Here is a 20,330-nt window from a genome sequence, read left to right as displayed (position 1 = left end):
AGATCAGATTCCCTAGCAGACACTCTTGTCGTATCAAGCCTTTTATCTAACATAGTGAATCACTTGTCGATATGCAATCTCTAGATTCCGCTCACTGTTCAGTCTCAGATTCTTCAACTTCGGCCAATTGCTGATGGCCGTCAAAGCCATCAACTTCGCCCGTCTCTAGTTTTTCTTGTTGTGCAATAGCCTGCGCCGAGACTATCTCTGCCAGTCGCTTCAGGCGAGGTGTTTGTAACCCTGGGCATGAGACAAGTCATTAGCTCACTTTTCGCTACATAGCAATAGCGCAGGACCACTTCTTGACTTACATGATGGTGTATATGTTTCGAGCGCCGTAATGACACGAGGCTCTGCAATCTCGTATGGGCCGCTATCTTCCATATCAACTGCCTGTAAAAGCAAGACGTCACTCTTCTCGGTAACTCGAGATGCCACAGCTTTCATAATTTCTCCGTTAATAGGTTGCTCGTAGTCGGCAACAAGATATTGATTCAAGAGTTTTTGGATTTGGTTTGGTGAAAGCCTATTTTCATGCTTGTTAGCGCCGAGATGGATGATGTAGATTGATTTGAAACTTACATCCAGCAAATATCTTGAATGATTTCAATATCGTTCAGCGTCGCTTTCTTCAGCTGAAGCAGTTTAGTTGCTTGCTAATAAGAGGTTCTCAGAGTTAGCATTCTGTTTTCATCGCTGTTATTCGCACTATCTTCCTTACCATCAAGTGCTCGAGTTGCAGCGTGCCTTCCGGCATGTCGTGACTCTTACACCATTCCTCGATACGAGTTATGTTATAGTTGATCTGGAGTCCGCGTTTCCATGAGAGGAAGTTGCGGCGCATGAGCAAATCATTAAAGGCGGTTACACCAACAAGGTGGAGCAGTTCTGTGATGGTTTGTGTGATGATGGAATCTTCCAAGTAGTAGGCCTTCATAGCCCGGAAAACGCTATTCAGGAGACTGAGAAGGTTATCCATACTATATGCGGGTGCAGAATTAGACTGTAGCAGTTTGCCAAGGAATCGGTTGCTCTCATTGGTAATGAATCCTGGCAAGGATTGGGATTCGATAATGGCTGGGATAATCATCTTTTGCAGCTTCTTTTTCAAAACTTTCATCCAGGTGTGGTAGATGTTGAACTCGAGACTTTCAAGATCGTGCTTGACAATCTCCAGCAGGCGGTCGTACTCGTAGTTATCTGTCTTTTGTGTCTGATACCAGTCCTCTGCCAAAAAGACAAAGGAGAGCATCTCGTGGACGTTAGAAAGCCAAAACGCGCCAGGATTAATGGCCTCATCACCATCATGCTGCATCACTTCCTGCTGGATTGATTGCATCACATTGGCGAGGAAACGCTCCGATTCCTTGACGAATCCATTGTTCCACATTTCGGAAGTTACCAGGTTTATGAGATATGAAGGGAACAAAACCTCTTTATCAGAGGGAGGGGGGTTTGTGTTTGGTGACGGTATCTTCAAGTTGCGGATGAGACCCATAGTAACCTCTTCATTGAGGCCGTCCTCATCGGCAAGAAGACTTTCAAGTTCCATTTCAATATTATCGACACCAGGAAGGAGAGTGGATCCTGATAGATGATTTTGACGGCTGAGAGAGCTTGTAACAGCCATGGAGACTGGCCTAGGGTTGTAGGTTCCGCTCAAGCGATCCAGCTCGCGAGGCTCCGCGCCAGCGCTTCGGCGCTTCGGTTTCTTAGATGAGACGAGATTGATGAGTCCGCTAGTTGCGGCTGACGTAGTACTAACACCATTAGTGATATCACCATTGAGTGATCCGTTGCGCTTCGCCAACTCCAACGCATCCCGAAGCGCCTCTAGTTCCTGTCGAAGGCTCATATTATCTCTCTCTCGCTCCAAGTTGGTCTCTTTGGTTGTCTCTAGCTCAGAACTGGTTAGGCGAAGTGATTCCCTGAGCTCGCGTTCTTCTTCCTGCATACGCTTGATGTTCATAGTCGACTCGTCGAATGCTTGCTGAAGCTTCTTCATTTCGTCCTCCATAGCTTGAAGGCGTGCAACCGCAATACCGGCTTGGTTGGCCTCCGTTTGTAACTCCTTGGTTCGCGCCTCGAGCGCATTGTGGCGATTCTTCCATGATTTGAGCTGGCCCTCGTAGCTTTCCACCTGCGAAACTAAATTCTTGTTCTTCTCCTTCATCGATCCTAGGTTCTGGGTCAATTCGACAACCTTGTTTTCCAGCTTATACGAAATTTGCTTCAAGTCGCGAGCTTCTTCTCGCATGTGCTTGTATTCTTTGCGAGCACTCCTGCCGCGCCAGAGGCTTTGAATCAAAACCACCTTCTTGCGATACTGTCTCCAGGTGCGAAGCTGTCTACGAGATCTCCATACCCTCTGAATAATGAGAGCAGCATTTCCTACCCTTGTCTCCATGATATTCTTCCTGCGAAGGTAACCTTTAGCGACTGATTCAAATAGAATGACATCATTCCTAATCCGAAGGAATTCCTTGCGCTGTTTGTATCCACGCCAAACACGCTGGATAGTTGTTGCCGCGCGAATAGTTCTTAATTCTTGAACCTGTTTTCTCGCAATATACGCCCGAATAGCCGACTGGGTCTGTATGATGGACTCTCGAGCCTCCAGATAACGACGACGGTAATACTTTGCCCGCAGATTCTTCTGAATGAGAATGGCGCATTCATTGAGACGGCTAGTACGTAGATTTTCCAGGAAAGCAAGCATACCGGCGCGGAAGAAGATTTTGGTTAGGCCAAGCTGATACTTGTCCATTCCCTTCTCGGTGCTGGTGCCCAGCGCTTTTGACAAAATAGCATCAGCCATTTGCCGAATTTCAGAGGTCAATTGGCTCGAATGAACAAGCATGTAATATCGCAGAGCAAACTCCTCATAAGTCCAACGGGTCGGATATCCAGCACAGCTAATACGAACAGTCTCGAGAACACCACAAGCACGAAGCTGGCTGAGAACCATGGGTCCTTCAAACTGCCAAGCTTCTTTGGCTTCATTAGGCTTGATGCATCTGATGTAGTGCACGTCCGTGTTGTTGATGGTGTTCATCAGCTCTATCAAGGAGGATCGGAAGATTCCTCCCAGAGTTGGTTTTCGGTTTACGGCTACGCCAATTTTCCTACCAGCAGCAGGTTTGACGGCATTCGATGACGCCGATGCCAAGTCTTTTTCTCGAACGGCTGATGCCGCATCCAAAACTTGTTTCAAGAATGCGTTGCTTGTAGCGCGCAAGACTGCCATGTGCTCATCAGGTACCGTATCTCGGTTCTTCTCAATGAATCCCTCAGACTCGTATGTTACATCAACAGCATAGTGGCACACGGTAAATGCTGACTTGCCAAATCTTGGCTTCTTGAAGAAGGGCTGCTTTTTCTCAGTTGCAAAATTGTGGTGAAGCTTGGTGACAAATTGGTCATCTGATCCCATTGGAAGACGCGATTCTTCATCCAGAAGAGAGAGAATGCCCATCTTGCCTTCAATCAGGTCAATACAAGGCTGGTTGTCTGAAAAGTCGATGAAAGTCCAATCAATCTGCTCTCGTAGATACTCCTCTTGCTCGAGCTTGAACACGTGCTGGTTAAACTCTTGTTGAAGCTTTTCATTGGCGTAGTTGATACAAAACTGCTCAAAGGAATTCTTTGCAAAATGCTCAAAGCCGTAAATATCTAAGACGCCAATAAACGAAACGACGCGGCTCAGGATCTCTTCTGTAGCAAGACTGAGATTGATGACTTCAACGAGCCAATCGAACAAGCTCGAGTAAATAAACTTGGCAACTGAGTCACGCACAACGATAGCCTGTGCCTGACTAAGGTTGGATGTAATCTTTTCGCCTCGAGTTACGAGCTGCTTCTTCACAATCCACTTGGAAAACTCAGTGGCATCAACTCCCAGTATGCCACAGGCCAACTCCAGGGATGGCTCATTTGGAGCAAGGACACTGTCATTCCGTGAAGCAGTGATCTTGACGTTGCCCAGGTGAAGCAAACCAGCCAGCAGCTTGAAAATATCGGACTGCTGTGCTTCGGACACGCCAATGGTGCTTAGAGACTTCTTAGTAGCGTCAAACTCAGCTTTGTCGTCCACGCCATCAATGGTTGGGCAGTTGCCCTGGTTCAAATACTCAAACTGCTCAATGGGGAGGATATGCAGCGCCTCCCGTTCTTCATCTGAGGCGCCTGCAACCAACTGGTAGAATATGTGGTAGTTTCGCTCTTTGAGGGGTTGAAATACGAGACGTGATCGCTCCAGCAGATATGTACGAATTTTGGCGCCAATGATATTTGTCTTGTCATCAAACATGATCTCAAGGTATTTGCCGAATCGCGATGAGTTATCATTACGGGTAGTCTTGGCGTTGCCGAATGCCTCCATGATGGGATTGGTCGCCAGAATCTGTTCCTCCGTCTCACTCATAGTCTCGGCTCCTCGCTTGGTGCGGGCACCAGGGTTATCTGGAGCCTCTCTCGTGGCGAAGTAACGCATAATGTACTTGGCGCTCACTGTCTTTCCAGCACCGGATTCGCCAGAGACGACAATGGTTTGGTTTTTGCCATCACGGATCATGTCCCTAAAATAAAGCCGGTCAGCATCGAGCGCAACTTGCAAGTTGTGGCGGCACCGTACATGAAAGCCTCTTCAGCAATCGCAAACAAATGAGGGGCCTGCGTTGCGCGCTGCTTTCCAGCGTAGACTTGCACCATGCCAGGGACATAGAGAGAGTCAACCCGAGCAAACGGGTTGGTTGCTATCAAGACGATACCACTGTAGGTATAGATCTCCTTTTGTAGGTAGCGCAATCGAATGGCCTGCAACACTGCTCGCCCAGTCCTGTAAGTAAAGTTCGGTAGCAAGATTTCAAGATGCGGGGAGCAACATACCGGCCGGCTCGTTAAGATGCGACAAGTTAGTAAGGTCATCACTCGCTTCGAGGATGGTCGGATTCATCAGCGGCGGTAGTGAGGGATCGGAACCGCCACTCTCCAAAGCCTCCGTTGAAACGTCAATGGTCCGAGTCTGCAATATCGGCATTCAGTCAGTTAGGGCCATCTAAGCGGGGAACTTGGTTTGTATGGCTCTATCGCCGTGTAGACTGCGTGTATACCTCGCCATTGTCGAGCTGGAAGACTAGTTTTGTTTTGGGGCCTTCTGCGGTCTTGCTGATGAGCTCGGAGGCCACCCAGCCCTCGGCGGCGTCAGGCTGCCACGCTCTCGTGCCGACATCGTAGGTCGCTGCCATGGAGGAGCTGGTCAGGCGGGAAGCTAGAGCTGGAAAGAGTAAGACAGAAAGAAGCTGATAAAAACTAGACGGCCTGACGATGAACGAGAGACATTCATGGGCAAGTCGGTGCCAGGTCTGATGTAACGATGAAGAGGTGTAGATGGTAAAAATGAGTGCCTTCGCAGAAGTTGCGGCGGTGAGAGTGTTGTCCACTTCTCTTGAAGATTAGGGGATAACACCAGACTGGAGAGGCTGGACTTTTCGACAGGATGCTAGTAAGGGACAAGTGCCAGGCCAGCACGCGCATCCCGCCTCAGCACAGTGCCGCCACATGAGGGTCAGGGGTTGATTGGTGCCTCTTCCCATATGGGCAATGCCACCAACGGTTGGCTGCTAGAAGCTCAAGCGGCGGCTGGCATGGGCTAGAGCGCAGGCTAAAAGCTCATCATATGCCAGAGCATTAGGTAGTGAAATCTACTGGTGAGGAGCTACCCATCTGACCTAGTGTCGGCCACTTTATGCCTCTCATAAGGTAGACCAAGTTCTATATGTTTGCTTGCTGCTGGGCTATAGATATTCTTTCTCCTTTGCTGATACAAAGATTGCCTGGCGTTTACTGCTGGGTATCTTATTGAGAAGGGTGCACTGCAATTTGCAAGGGGGAAGTTCAGGCTTTTGATTAAGGTACTTCCAGACTCCATATATCCGCCAGGCACACCTGGGTATCTGCTTCCCCCTCACTGCCAGGACCTACTAAAATACCATCCATGGATCCCATTGTTAAAAAGGGGATACTATTTCTACAGTAGTGGGCTAGGTCACACCCCCACCCGCCACCAACTTAGCTTGGGGCCATTTTCCCTCACTGTACGGAGTATTTTCAGATCTGATTGCAACAGCGCCTTTGCTTACCCACGCGATTGCACCGCCTGATCCCTGGGCGGGCAGCCCCTATGGACTCCTGTGTAAATTCACTCAGATTTCCCAACGCTGCGCTAGAGGGATCGCCCTCCGAGTCTCAGGCCTCAGTTCATCCTCGCAATGGAGAGCCGTCTAATCCTAATCCGATCCCAGGCATCAAACCCGACTTTATGAGAGCGTCTGCCGACAAGGAACCGACCCCCAGAGATGAGGCAGAGGCGTCGGCCACCCATGTGCGTGCCTTGGCAGCCGTCGCACAGCAGCAGAAGACCCGGCGACGCAGGGGATCTCTCAGAAAGGTGGCCCTTCTGGGAAGAGGTGCACAGCGCGACAGGAGAGACAACCGACCGCTAGCTATTGAAACAGATTCAATACCTGACGCATCTATATCTAAGTCTGCCCGCTTCGAACCTGGCTCTGACATCACTGTACATAATGCTCTTGGCCTCAACATCCCCATGTCATCACCGACAAACGAGTGCGCCTCGACACGTTTTAATTCCGGTTTGGGCCGGAGCGAAAGACCGGCGGACGTGTACAGCTTGACAACAGATGAGGAGGACATAATCCAGCTAAGACCTCACGCCTCTCCGTCGCTGCGATCCAGACTTCCTCTATCATCAGGATCTGAGTCCTACTACGCCGGACGGGACACAGCTGAACGCCAGAGGTCGCTGCAAAAGGCGAAATCTCCACTCTCCTATTCCGCCTCGTCGCTACCCCAGCCAGGTGCAGGCTGGGACTACGCCGAGACTGAATGGTGGGGCTGGGTTGTTCTTACAGTAACTTGGTTCGTTTTTGTCATGGGAATGGGCTCTTGCTTCGATGTTTGGAGCTGGGCATGGGACGTAGGCAAGACGCCATATGCGCCTCCCGAGCTTGAAGACGACCCTACTCTGCCCATTGTGGGATACTACCCTGCGCTTATTATCTTGACGTGCGTTATGGCTTGGGTGTGGGTTGTAGTCGCTTGGGTAGGCATGAAATACTTTCGACATGCAAAAATTAGTGGTGACTGACCCCATTGAGCGTGTTCATTGGCACACGTCTTCTTATTTTTTTTTTATTTTTTTTTTTTTTTCAGAACGCCCGTGATGTGTTTAATAAACACAATATAACAACAATATACATTTTCCCCAGTCATATAGCATAAGTTGGATTATTGAGTATTCAATATTTAGTAGGATAAGTCTGATGATTTGATACTAGCTCCAAGTGAGTAAGCCTTGGAGAGAAGGCGGGGTGTTATGTGATTCAAAAGAGAAAATTGCTATATTCTTTCATCTAAATTCATTCGGTTGTGTGTTTTCATATACCGACAAAGCGGATATCAGAAGAACAGGGACTGAGGAGGTTTTGAACACACAAAGTCGTAACTATGCACTCACAAAGATTAGAATATTCATTTTGCGGTCCCTGTTTTTTTGATACCCGCTTGCCTACCTACTAGGTAGGTACTTGGTGAAGTATGTAGTACTACTTTCCGGCAGTATTCTGCAGACCCGCTTATTTGTCTACCGCTTTCCAGGATAGCCCGCTTGATACGCTTGCTTTCTCACCGCCCTACAGGCGGTGGGGACAAAAAATTACTTGGGACGGCAGAATATTGAGATTTTCCCAGGCTCGTCTGCGGCAGAGCAGCACTTTCAAGAGCTAAGCCCAAAAACAAAAAAAAACTTGCTGCACCATATAACCCAAGAAGAAGAGGCCAAAATGGTGACAAAAAGCAAACTGAAGATGGCCTTGGCCGCCGAAAAGGGAATTGACTTTTCAAAGTTGAAGCAGCAGAAAAAGAGCAAGGAAGCAGCCAAACGAAAGGCTAGCAAAGAGCAAAACGGCGAGGATGAGAGTGATCTGGATCAACCAGGCGAAACCGCCGAAGACAATGAGGTAGACGACGACGAAGAGAAGGTTGGTATTAGAATTTGCCCAAAATTTCATTCGTCTTCATGCTGACAGAGTCTCGCAGATGAACCTTGACGCCATTTACGAGAGCGATACTTCGGAATCCTCAATTGAACTTGAAAAGAAACTCCCCAGAAAACCAAAGACCACTACTCAAACGCTTGCATCAGATGTTGCAGATGAAGTGGAGGAGGAGGAGGAGGATGATGATGATGAAGAAATCCCTGTTTCCGACCTTGAAGATCTCGAGGAAGAGGAAAAAGAGGACATTGTCCCCCATACCCGACTGACCATCAATAACACATCTGCTCTTCTGGCGGCGCTCGAGAGAATATCAATTCCAACAGACAAGAGTGCTCCATTTGCATCCCACCAGTCTATCGTCTCCGCTACAGAAACTTCTGAATCCATACCCGACGTATCAGATGATCTGCAGCGTGAACTTGCCTTTTATTCTCAATGCCTGGAAGCCGTGCGACTGGGCCGATCTCGACTAATTAGTGAAGGAGTGCCATTTTCTCGTCCGAAAGACTACTTCGCTGAAATGGTCAAAGAAGATGCCCATATGGAAAAGATCAAGGCAAAGCTGGTAGAGGAGGCGTCTGCTAAGAAAGCAGCGGCTGAAGCACGCAAACTTCGAGACTTGAAAAAGTTTGGCAAACAGGTGCAAGTCTCCAAGCTCCAAGAACGACAGAAGGCCAAGCGTGAGGTCTTGGACAAGATTAAGACGCTGAAGCGAAGTAAGTTACGGCCTAGTATTTCCTTTGTGTATATATATATATATATATATGGTGGTGTTTGTTATGATTATTATCGTCAATTGGCTAACCAGTATTGTCTCGCAGAACGCCAAGAGCATAGCTCTGATGTGGGTACAAAAGAGGCCGACATCTTTGATGTTAGCGTCGACAATGAAATCGCCAAGCATTCGCAGCGCTCTGGATCTACTCGACAACAGTCAGGACCTCGTGCTCCGAACGCAAAGCGTCAGAAGAAGAACGAGAAATATGGGTTTGGAGGGAAAAAGCGACATGCAAAGTCAGGAGATGCCGTCAGCTCTGGTGATCTCTCTAGGTTTAATGTGAAGAGAATGAAATCCAAGGCCGCAAGGCCCGGTAAGAGTAGGAGAAAGGCCGCCGCTCTCAAATAATTGGCCCGGGGCTGATAGTTGTATTGTCTTCGTCTTACTTACCTGGGGCTCGATTCCCCGAGTGGCGATTGGCCGCAGCCACAGCTCCTTTGATTTTGCGATTCTTATTGGGTACGATACTGGAGTTGATTGGTCCCAAGTTGTGTCTTCATCAATTGAGAAGCGAATTATTCTCAGCTTCATAAAATCTCTGGGGCCACACAGGTACATTTATTACTTTTCATCGGTGTTCTGTATAAACTAGAGTCTCACAATTAACTTGCTTAATATCATCTCGTGCCACTTTTCGCTGTAAGCTCGCAAGAGAATAGACTAAGCCCCGTAGCCAGTCTTGTAGATGTGATTTCAACCTCCCCCTCCACCTCTCCCCGTTTCGTGAGCATTATTCTGTATGAAATACTATCTGTGTTGTAATCAGATGTGCAATAAGGGGGGTACTCACGGGAAATGTACCATTCGTGCAGGACCAATGGTAACTTAATTCATTCGGATACACGCGAACGAAGGGCTGGGTTATACAGGAGCCAGGGCAAAGACGCTTCTTACTATTGCGACACGAGGAGATGCAAATAAATGATTTTCGTTTATAACTGTACTCTAAAATGATGCAAGATAAAACTGATAATGTATTGACAAATAACCCAATCATGACCCCCGCCCTCACTTCGCGATGCCTTGACATCAATAGATAGGTATGCAGGCATATATATCATATATTCCAGTTTGTCTGTCTGATGCATGAGTATAATGCCGGCGCGACAGAACATACTTGCTATGAGACGCCTAGACTTTGAAATAAGATAATCTCAGAAACAGCAAAATACCAAAACGAAACTAAAGGCAGTGCTAAGAGCACAACTTAGCACCCCATGATTTAAGAACCCAATACGCCAAGACAACCAATGGTATCGAGAAGAAATGCTATGCGATAACGAGACGCTTAATTATGTAATGAAGTCGCAATTTTCCAAAGAAGATTTCAAACCAAAGCCGTGTTTGAATGAACTGATTTTTTTTTTGTTAAAAAAAAAAAAAAGGAGGGGGAAAGTAGCAGTCCATCGTAGCGCGATAAGCCATCATTGCGCTGCAGCTACGCACCAATGGCGATGAAAAGCCCAAGCGCTTTTCTGACAGTCTTTACTGCAGTATTTTGTTCGACGACATCGACGACATTTGGCAAACTGCCGAGTGAATTCCTCCCATTTGCCACATTGATAGTATGCGCATTGCCGAATTCCTCCACGTGTGTCATCTTTTCGACACAGATTCCTCATCACGACTCCAGCCCAATATTGCATATCCGTGCTATGGTGCCTGACAGTAAACTTTTCGACTAACGGGAATAAATTAAAGTCATCTTCAAGCAAATATTCGTCGTCACTCTCGCTTTCGTCTTTAGTAGAAGGCGCTCCTTCTTCTCCTTCTTCTTCGGTATCTGGGTCAAAGAGATCGTCCCCAATTGCAAGAGTCGGCACAAGGTGGCTCTTCTGAAAGTATGTACGCAAGCAACAATACTTGGACACATACGCCAAGAGCTGCAGAGACATAAGCACGTCCTCTTCGCGGGGCATTGCAGATAACAGCTGAGGATTGGGTATAAGATGTCGGTCGAGTAGATAACGAGGGATCGTAGAGCTTGGTGTTGGAGGATGTGGCGTTACACCTAGAGCCGGGCGATTAGGAGAAAGGCCCACAGGCGCACCCGGGTTATGCGTCATATTGTCTCGGATGCTCCCATCAAGGTTTGTACGGTGAGCAATATTGAAGGTCTCAGCGTCTTGGTGGGCTTCAGATGCAGTAGGATTATTTAGATCCAGCGTGTCTCCTGTTAGGATGGCCTCGCTATCATCCATCGTGATGTCTTGAATCCCCACCGTAGATTGTATCTCTGCAGCTCCCGTCATTTCAGTATCTGGGGCTTCATCAGATGGCATGCTGTCCCCATTAAAGTCATCAGACTCAGCTGTTGAGTTTTGATGTCTGATTGATGGCCGTCTTCGAGACCTACTGACCGTAATGTCTAGATTCGTTGCAGATCGTACTGTCGGTGGCCGCAGTTGAAGCAAAGGAACTGGAGTGGTGGGAGATGTAGGCTGAGTTACCAAGTCAACAGCACCAAGAGCGCTAATGGAGGTCAGACGATCTACATCGCGCAAAGCTCGAGTGAAGCCGTCGTTAATATCCGCAATTGGAGCAGTGGTGAGAGTATGAGACTCCTGACGCGCTGTAGTGGCATATGACAAGTCGGTTGTTTGTGCATTAAGGACTTGGTGGTTTTGTGTCAAGGTTGGGCGATCTATATTGGCGTAGATGTGGGAATAAGTCGCCGAAGTCGTATCAAGGTTTTGTCCGCTTGAAATAATAGAGGGACCAGCGAGAGCCTCCGAAGCATCGGTGGACGACGATTCTTGTCGCATGGCATACCTCGGGTCTCCATCTCGAGATGATCGGGAAATGTTAGAGGATGGAGAAACTTTTGAATGCCGGTGGTCGTGGTTCTTGTGCCTGCGGTGATCATGTGCCTGCTTTTGTTTTAATTCATCAGATTTTTCGCGACAGCTGTCTATGACTTTGATATAGTTATCAAGGATCGTGGCTATGACAGGGACCATGTCTGCCTCCACTACCCTTGTCCGCACGTTCTCTGTCCCTCGGACGCCGATATTAACAACACACTGGAAGGCGAGGTTCCACTTCCATATGCTCATCATATCTCCATTTCGCCCTTCTTTGAGGATACAGACCAAACGCTCTATTCCTCCATCAACGGTCAGAATATCGCGAATACGTGCCGAAGATGTTGTGAGATATGCAAGATGATTAAGGGAATTGATAAGTGGTAATGTAGAGGTACAATCGAGTGCTCGACGATCGTATAAAGCTGTGGTTATTCCCACAGACGCCTTGTTGACGTTGGGGATGCTGAAATTGACCTCTCTCATAATGGATGAGCGAATTCAGTTAAAACTAGCCGAGGCCCGCCACAGCAACAATATTGCGACAGGTCACACCAAGGCTGATGGTTTCAAGAGGTAGCTATAAACCGGATCGGCGCGAAGAGATGAATTTTGTCAAGCAACCCGCGATTCTGAGAAATATAGGTGGTCGAAGGCAACAGTCAGGTTTGGCACGGGCCAGTTGACTGCGTAAGGCTAAGATCGCGTGATCGTTATTTGCGATAATACCGCTGCGAGCGCCGGATAAAACGAGGGCCAAATGCTGATGCTACCGCCTCGAAAACCGCTATATGACAATGATGGAATATTGGAAGAAAAGTTCGACAGAAAGTTATCGAAGAAGCGTGGCGTTGACCCTTAGCTTGGCGGCTGTTTCAGGCAGGGATTTGGGCGAGGGGGCGAGTTCCATAAGCGCTCTTTAGATGAGAGGAAATAAGGGAGGCAAAACAAGGGAGAGGAATGAGAATAGTCGAGGCAAGACTCGTGCTGTTCGCTCTACAGCACATGAGCGAAATCGAGATAGGTCTGGCCAGGAATGTACCGCCGTCGATGATGATGGAACGTCGAGCCAAGAAAAGAGGCGCGAGTAGCAATGGCCGTTAGCGCCGATGGGAAATAATCAAGGGCTGAAGATATTAGTGAGCATACCTGCGTTATAAGAGAAAAACATGCCCAGCATATGCTCTATAGTATGCATTCACTAAAGTAATTATATTAAATGTAAAAAAAAAAAAAAAAAAAAAAGGTATTAATTATATATTAAAATTATATTATAAAATTATATATATTAAGAAATTATTTATGTAATTTAATACATATAATACAAATATAGTAGCTTAAAAACTAGTAGTGTTTTAGTATATATATTGTATAAGCCTAGTGTTAAAAATTTCAACAACCAACCTAAACTCATCATGCCTCACAAGCACAAGTTAAAAAAAGGCAAGGACGTCGAGGGGCAGTATGTTATTCAATGAGTACACGTGAATTAATGCAGTTATCTAATTTATGCCTAGATTCGATCTCCCACCAACGGAGAGCGCTCGGCCTCTCCCTGTAATCAAGCGAAATGGAAATGGAATAACGCCTGGAAAACAAATTGCGAAAAAGCGTCCGCGTAGCTCGACAAAAGCTAATGACACTCCGCGAGCATTCAGACGACTCATGGCTGTGGCCGGAGGCAAGAAAATCAGATCAGGCTTAGACGACGGCGACGCAGGGAAAACAACAATACAAGATGCTAATTTATCAAACGAGAAGCTACAAATTCGTCCTGGCGAGAATTTAGGAGCCTTTGCCAGTCGAGTTGATGCAGCACTGCCCGTATCAGGACTGGCAAAAAAAACCACAACCAGAGACGGCAAAGATGAATTAGGCTTAAAGGTTTATCGGACTCGCAAGGAGCGCAAAATGCACAAGCTTTACGACCAATGGAGAGAAGAAGAACGGAAAATACAGCAAAAGAAAGAGGATGAGCTGGAGGAGATAGCCGAACGTGATTTAGAAGATGATGCCGCTGGTATTCTTACTTCTGCTGCATTTCAGGATGAAAATAGCCAGGGTGTAAAAAGAAAAGGGAAAAAGAGAAGAAAGCAAGTAGACGAAGATCCTTGGCTAGTATTAAAAAAACTAAGAGCTGAGAAAAAACCAAAGGTACATGAAGTTCCTTTAGCTCCTTTAAAAATTAATTAATATAATATAAAAGTTTATAGTAAACCTTGGTGAGAATAATAATAGTTAATATATGTATTTTTATTATTATATTTAAAATATTATTATATAAAATATAATAATAAAAAAATAAATATAGTATTTTAAAATATATAATAAAATAAAATAATATAGTATTTTAAAATATATAATAAAATAAAATAATATATTAATATAATATAAATATTAGTATTTAAATAATATATTTTAATTTTAACTTTTATAATAATGCTAATAAATTTATAAAATACATTGTTTTAAAATAAATTATAAATTAAAGAATCAATAAAAACTTATTTAATATATTTAATTTATAAATTATATAAATTTATAATATTAAATAATTTAACTAGTTTAATTTATAAATTAAATATTATATTTATATTTAAAATTTATTTATATATATATAAATAATATTAATAATATTAATAATTAATAAAACTTTAAATTTATTTTAATTATTTATTTATTTAAAATATTAAATAATTTATAAATATATTTAAAATAATTATATTTATTATAATTTTAAATTATATTTAAATAAGCTTATAAAATAACCAAGGTTTTTTTAAAGTTTTTCTAAAACAAACTTAATCTAAGCTTAAAAAAAACCTTAATTAACTTATATATAATTATAAAAAGTTCTTTTTTTAATTATATTAATATTATAATAAATATTTATTTATAATAATTATAAAACTAGTTCTTTATAATTAATATAAATTTTATATAAATTTAAATTATATAAAAAAATATAATTATAAATAATATAAAAAATAATATAATTATATATTTAAGTTATAATATAAAAATAATTAATTAATTAATAGTTAGTTAAAGTTTTATTTTTATTTTTAAAAAATTAAATATAAAATTAATAAATATTTTTTAAAAAATTAATAATAAAATAAAAATATTATTATAATATTTAATAATTTTTTTATTAAAATTATTTAAATTTAAAATAAATATAAATTATTATTAATAAAAAACTTTTATAATAAAAATTAAAATATATTTATAATTTAAAAGTTAATAATATATAAATTTATTATAAATTAAAAGTTTATTAAATTTATTAAAAATTATTTTATTTTAATTTAATAAAATTTAATAAATAAAATTAAAGTTTATTATTTTATTTATAATAAAAATAAACTTTTTAAAAATATATATAATATAAATATAATTATTATAATATAATTAATAAATAAATATTTTAAAAATTAAAAAAGTAAAAAAAAAATATAAATAAAAAAAGCTTTAGTTTATTTTAAATAATATAATATAATAAAAAATAATATAATATAATAAAAAATAATATAATATAATAAAAAATAATATAATATAATAAAAAATAATATAATATAATAAAAAATAATATAATATAATAAAAAATAATATAATATAATATTGGGTATGGTAAGGTACCTGATAGTAGTATAAACCGCTGTACAGTGTGTTATATAGTGTAGTTAGGTATACCACACTGTACATAACTAGTTCTAAGTAGTAGATAGCTTAGATAGAAGAATCAAGTATCTTTGACTATATAAAACAGGACTATAACATATAATAAAAAACAATATAATATAATAAAAAACAATATAATATAATATAAAATAATATAATATAATAAAAAATAATATAATATAATAAAAAAAACTTTATATTTATTATTAGCTTATATAAAATTATAATTATATTTATAATAAAAATAATTAATATTAAATTAAAATTAATAAAAATATTAAAAAAGTTATTTAAAAGCTTTATAATTTTATATTATTTTTTAATAAAAATTAAATATTAAAACTTTTGTTATATAAAAAAACATAAATTATTATATTAATTTTATAAAAAAAAATATTAAAAAAATATATATTTTTATAGCTTTTTATATAATATATTTAAAAAGTATTTATTAAAATTATAATAATATATTATATATTTAGTAAATAAAAGTTAAATTTAAACTAGTTTTTTATTAATAATAATATTAATTTTTTTATTAAAAAAATTAATAGCTAGTAATTTTATATAAATTATAAAATATTAAATATAGTAATTATATAAAATAAATATTTTTTATTTTTAATTAAAAAAACCTTTAAATTATTTATTAAAACTAAACTTTTTATAATATTAAATATTTATATAACTTTTTATTAATTTAATATTAATAAAAAAAAATATTTAATAATATTTTAAATTTAATTTAAACTTTTTAAATAACTAATAATTTTATTTAAATTAATAAATATATTAGTTATTTTTTTAATAATATATTAATAAAGTATTAAAAAATACTTTAAGTAAATTTATAATAGTTTATTTAAATAATATTTTAATTTATTTAAAAAAGTTATATAAAAACTATATAAAAAAGTATAATAAATACTTGAATTTTTTTTTAAAGTTAAATTAAATATTAATATTTATAAATATAACTTTTTAATAATAAAAATTAAATATTTAAAATATATAATAAAAATAAAAAAATTTATATAATTAAATTTAAAAAAGATTTTAGTAATTTAAAATTAAAAAGTTATAATAAAAGTAGTAGCTAGATAAAAGTATAAAAGTATATTAACTTGAATTTAAAAACCTTTTATTAAAAAAATATCTAAAAGGCTATATATATTTAAAACAAAAATATTATAGTTTTATTACTTTATATATATAAAATACTAAAGTTATTTTATTTTATTATAATTATTTTTTTTAATAAATATTTATATTTATTAATATTTATTTAAATAATAAATTAATTAATTTATATAAAAAACTTATTTAATATTTTAAAAAAACCTAGGTAATTTACTTAAGTTTATTAATTTTTAAAGTTTTATTATTTTTATTATTTATTTATTTATTTTTTTCTTTTTTTTATAAACTAAAGTTTTTTAATATATTTATTAAAAAAAAATTTTTTAATTATATTAATTATAATTTTTATATAAATTATATTTATATTTTTTATAATATTTTAATAAATATTTTTAATTTTTATTATTTTAATAATATTAATTAATATTATTATTAAATATATTTTATTAAAAGTAAATATAAATAAAAAAAAAGTATTTTTTTTAAAATTTTTATTAATAATATAAAACTTTTAATAAAAAATTTAATATTTTTTAACTTAAAGTATTTTAATTAAAATTTTAAATAAAATAAATAAAATAAAATAATTAATATTAATATTTTAAATATTTTTAAAAATAAAAATAATAATAATTTTATAAATTTTTTTAAATTATTTAAAGTAATTTTAATATTTTATTACTTTAAGGCTTTTTTAAACTTTATTATTTAATAAATATATAAAATTATAATATAAAATATATATTAAAATTATAAAATATATAAATATTATAAATATATAAATATTTATATTATTTATATAATTTTTTTTTAATATATAAAATACTTTTAAAATATAAATATTTTTTATATTATAATATTAATTAAAAATTCTAATATAATTATAAACTTAAGTTTATTAAAGTATTAAAAAAATAATATTAATAATATATATTATTAAAGTTATATTAATAATAATAAAATTTATATATTATATATATTTTTATTATTTTAAATTTATTTTTTTTATTAATTAAATATTTATTTAATATAGCTAGTTTTATAATTAAAAATAATATTAATTATATATAAATTTTAAATTATTTTTTAAAATATTTAAATATAATTATAATAATTAATAATAATTATAATAATTAATAATAATTATAATAATTAATAATAATTAATAATAAACTTAAAATTAATAAAATATTATTTATTTTTATTAAATATTATTAAATTATTTAAATTATATATAATTTATATTTTATTTTTAAAACTTATAAAATTTAATATTTTTTTTTATAAATTTACTATATTAACTTTAAATTATTTAATTTAAGTAATTATTATTATTTATAAAGCTATTAAAAAAATTAATATTTAATTATTATATAAATAAAAATTAATATTATTTTTTTACTTTTATTTTATTAATTACTATTATTAAGTTTTTTTAAATACTTTTAATTATTTTAAAAAAGTTTTTAATTTATATTATATAACTATAATAAAAGTTTTTTATTTAAAAATTTAAAACTTTTTAATTATATATTATTTAATTATATAATAATTTAATTTAAATAATTATAAAATATATTTATATATTATTATATAATTTTTATTTTTTTAAAGTTTTTTAAAGTTTTTTTTATTTTTAAATTTATAATAAAAAATTGTATTTTTTTTAAAAAAAGTTTTTTTATTATTTTATTAATATTTTATAATATTTATAAATTAAATTTAATATATTATTTATATTTTTATTTAAAATTTATTAATTATATTTAAAAAGTTATTTTTTTATTTAATTAAATAATATATTTTTTTTATTAAAAGTTTTTTAATTATTATTTTTTTTATTTTTAAATTAAAATATAAATAAAAGTTTTTTAATATTTTTAAAGTTTTTTTATTATAATTTTAATAAAAATATATAAAATATATTATAAATATAATTATATTATTTTAATATAGTTAATTAATATATTTATTTTTTAATTTTATTTATAGTTTTAAAAAAGGTAATAAATTAAAATATAAGGTTTTTTTTTTTAAATTTAAAAGTTTTTATTAATAATTTTATTAAATTATTTATTTTTAATTTTAGTTTTTAATAATATTTATTATAATAAATTATTTATTATTTTACTATAAATTTATAATTAAATAATTAATTATTTTTTAGATTATATAAACTTTTTTATTTATATTTATATATTAAAAATCTTTTTTTTTATAATTTTATTTTTAATATTAATATAAAAGTTTAATTTATATTTATATAAAAACTTATATAAAAATATTTTAATAATTATATTTTTTATATTATTAAAGATATATTTTATATTTTATAAAAAGTTTAATTAAATAATTTATTATACTTTAATAAAATATTTAAAGTAATATTTTAATATTTAATTTATTTTTTTTTTATTAATTAATTTATAAATAAAAAGCTATTAATAAATATTATTTTATTTAAATTTAATATTATAATTTAAATTAAAATTAAATTATAAATATATTTTTATTATTTATTATAATACTTTAATTAGTTTTTTTTTTAATTTAATTTTATTATAAAATAATTTTATTAATTATATTATATTAATTATTATAGTTTTAAAAAAAATAAAATATATTTTAAAAATTAATTTATAATAATAAAAATTATATTTATTTTTTTATTTTTAAAGTAAATTAATATTAATTTTATAATAAAGTTTATATTAATTTTTTAAAAAGTTTATAAAAATTAAAAAAAAATTTAATTAATTATATAATTTATATTGTTTTATTATATTACTTTAATATATTTAGTATTTTTTAATATAGGCTTAAATATTTTTATTTATTTTAAATTATTAAAATATTTATTTAATTAAAGCTATTATTTATTTTTTTTAAAATATTTTATTAATAAATTATTATATTATAATATTAATAATTTATTTTTAAATATTTTTTACTTTAATATATAAATTTAACTTTAATAATAAAAAAAGTTTTTTTAATAATTTAATTTTTTTTAAAAAGTTTTTATAATATTTATATTTTTTATATTTAAGTTTTAATTTTAGCTTTTTATACTTTTATAATATAGTTTAATAAATTTTTTATAACTTTAATATTATAAATATATTTATATTATATTATATTTTATAAAAAAATATAAATATATTTATAGTAATTAATAAAAATATATAATAGTTTTACTATAAATATATAACTTTATAAATATATAACTTTTTATACTTTTTTATTAATTAAAAAAAAATTATTAATTTAAATAAAATTCTACTGCTTTTATATTAAATATTGTTACTTTATAATTTATAGCTTTTTTAATTTATAAATTAAATAAATATATAAATATACTAAGCTTTTTTATTTATAAATTAAAAATATATTTTTATTTTTTTAATTTATAAATTAAAATAACTTATAATTATTTTTTTTATAATATTAATACTTTTATTTAATTTATAATATTTATTTTTTAAAATATAAGTTTTAAATAAATTAAATAATAATAAAGCTTAAGTTTTAATAATTAATTATTAAAGAAAATAAAGCTATAAAGTTTATTTTTAAAATACTAATATTAATATTAATACTATTAAAAAATACTATAATAAATTATAAAGCTAAATTATTAAAATAAACCTTAAAAATAACTATATTAAAGCTATAAAATAATATTATTATAACCTTTTTAAAAATAATTAACTTTAGCTAGTAGTTTAGCTTTAAGTATTAGCTAATATTATAAATATAATAATTATAATATATTTAATAACCTTTTTATTATATATTTATAAAGGTTTTTAACTTTATTACTTTTTTATAGCTTATAAAATGCTT

At 33.8% G+C, this 20,330-nt stretch overlaps 5 protein-coding genes across 5 annotated transcripts; 3 read left to right on the top strand and 2 right to left on the bottom strand.

Annotated features, from left to right (window-relative positions):
- Nucleotides 1–91: 91 nt before the first annotated feature.
- Nucleotides 92–5,246, bottom strand: TrAFT101_009076 (uncharacterized protein; the record flags this gene model as incomplete). Its single annotated transcript, XM_024909006.2, has 7 exons — nucleotides 92–240; nucleotides 312–526; nucleotides 583–656; nucleotides 722–4,577; nucleotides 4,634–4,823; nucleotides 4,888–5,023; nucleotides 5,112–5,246. The coding sequence occupies 7 exons, from the start codon at nucleotides 5,244–5,246 to the stop codon at nucleotides 92–94; spliced, it is 4,755 nt and encodes a 1,584-aa protein (XP_024755755.1).
- Nucleotides 5,247–6,043: 797 nt separating this feature from the next.
- Nucleotides 6,044–7,473, top strand: TrAFT101_009075 (uncharacterized protein). Its single transcript, XM_024904201.2, has one exon. The coding sequence runs from the start codon at nucleotides 6,182–6,184 to the stop codon at nucleotides 7,166–7,168; it is 987 nt and encodes a 328-aa protein (XP_024755756.1). The 5' UTR covers nucleotides 6,044–6,181; the 3' UTR covers nucleotides 7,169–7,473.
- A 320-nt stretch (nucleotides 7,474–7,793) lies between these two features.
- Nucleotides 7,794–9,481, top strand: TrAFT101_009074 (uncharacterized protein). Its single transcript, XM_066128522.1, has 3 exons — nucleotides 7,794–8,060; nucleotides 8,119–8,794; nucleotides 8,900–9,481. The coding sequence occupies exons 1-3, from the start codon at nucleotides 7,863–7,865 to the stop codon at nucleotides 9,202–9,204; spliced, it is 1,179 nt and encodes a 392-aa protein (XP_065984642.1). The 5' UTR covers nucleotides 7,794–7,862; the 3' UTR covers nucleotides 9,205–9,481.
- A 302-nt stretch (nucleotides 9,482–9,783) lies between these two features.
- TrAFT101_009073 (uncharacterized protein) lies at nucleotides 9,784–12,792 on the bottom strand. The gene has a single exon (XM_066128521.1). The coding sequence runs from the start codon at nucleotides 12,144–12,146 to the stop codon at nucleotides 10,281–10,283; it is 1,866 nt and encodes a 621-aa protein (XP_065984641.1). The 5' UTR covers nucleotides 12,147–12,792; the 3' UTR covers nucleotides 9,784–10,280.
- A 261-nt stretch (nucleotides 12,793–13,053) lies between these two features.
- Nucleotides 13,054–13,882, top strand: TrAFT101_009072 (uncharacterized protein). The gene is made up of 2 exons (XM_024901304.2): nucleotides 13,054–13,122; nucleotides 13,178–13,882. Exons 1-2 carry the CDS (start codon nucleotides 13,076–13,078, stop codon nucleotides 13,851–13,853), a joined length of 723 nt encoding a protein of 240 aa, XP_024755759.2. The 5' UTR covers nucleotides 13,054–13,075; the 3' UTR covers nucleotides 13,854–13,882.
- The last annotated feature ends 6,448 nt before the right edge of the window (nucleotides 13,883–20,330 follow it).

Source organism: Trichoderma asperellum, chromosome 5, assembly GCF_020647865.1.
Source record: "Trichoderma asperellum chromosome 5, complete sequence".
Lineage (NCBI taxonomy): Eukaryota > Fungi > Ascomycota > Sordariomycetes > Hypocreales > Hypocreaceae > Trichoderma > Trichoderma asperellum.
This window is presented reverse-complemented; position numbering and strand designations above follow the sequence as displayed.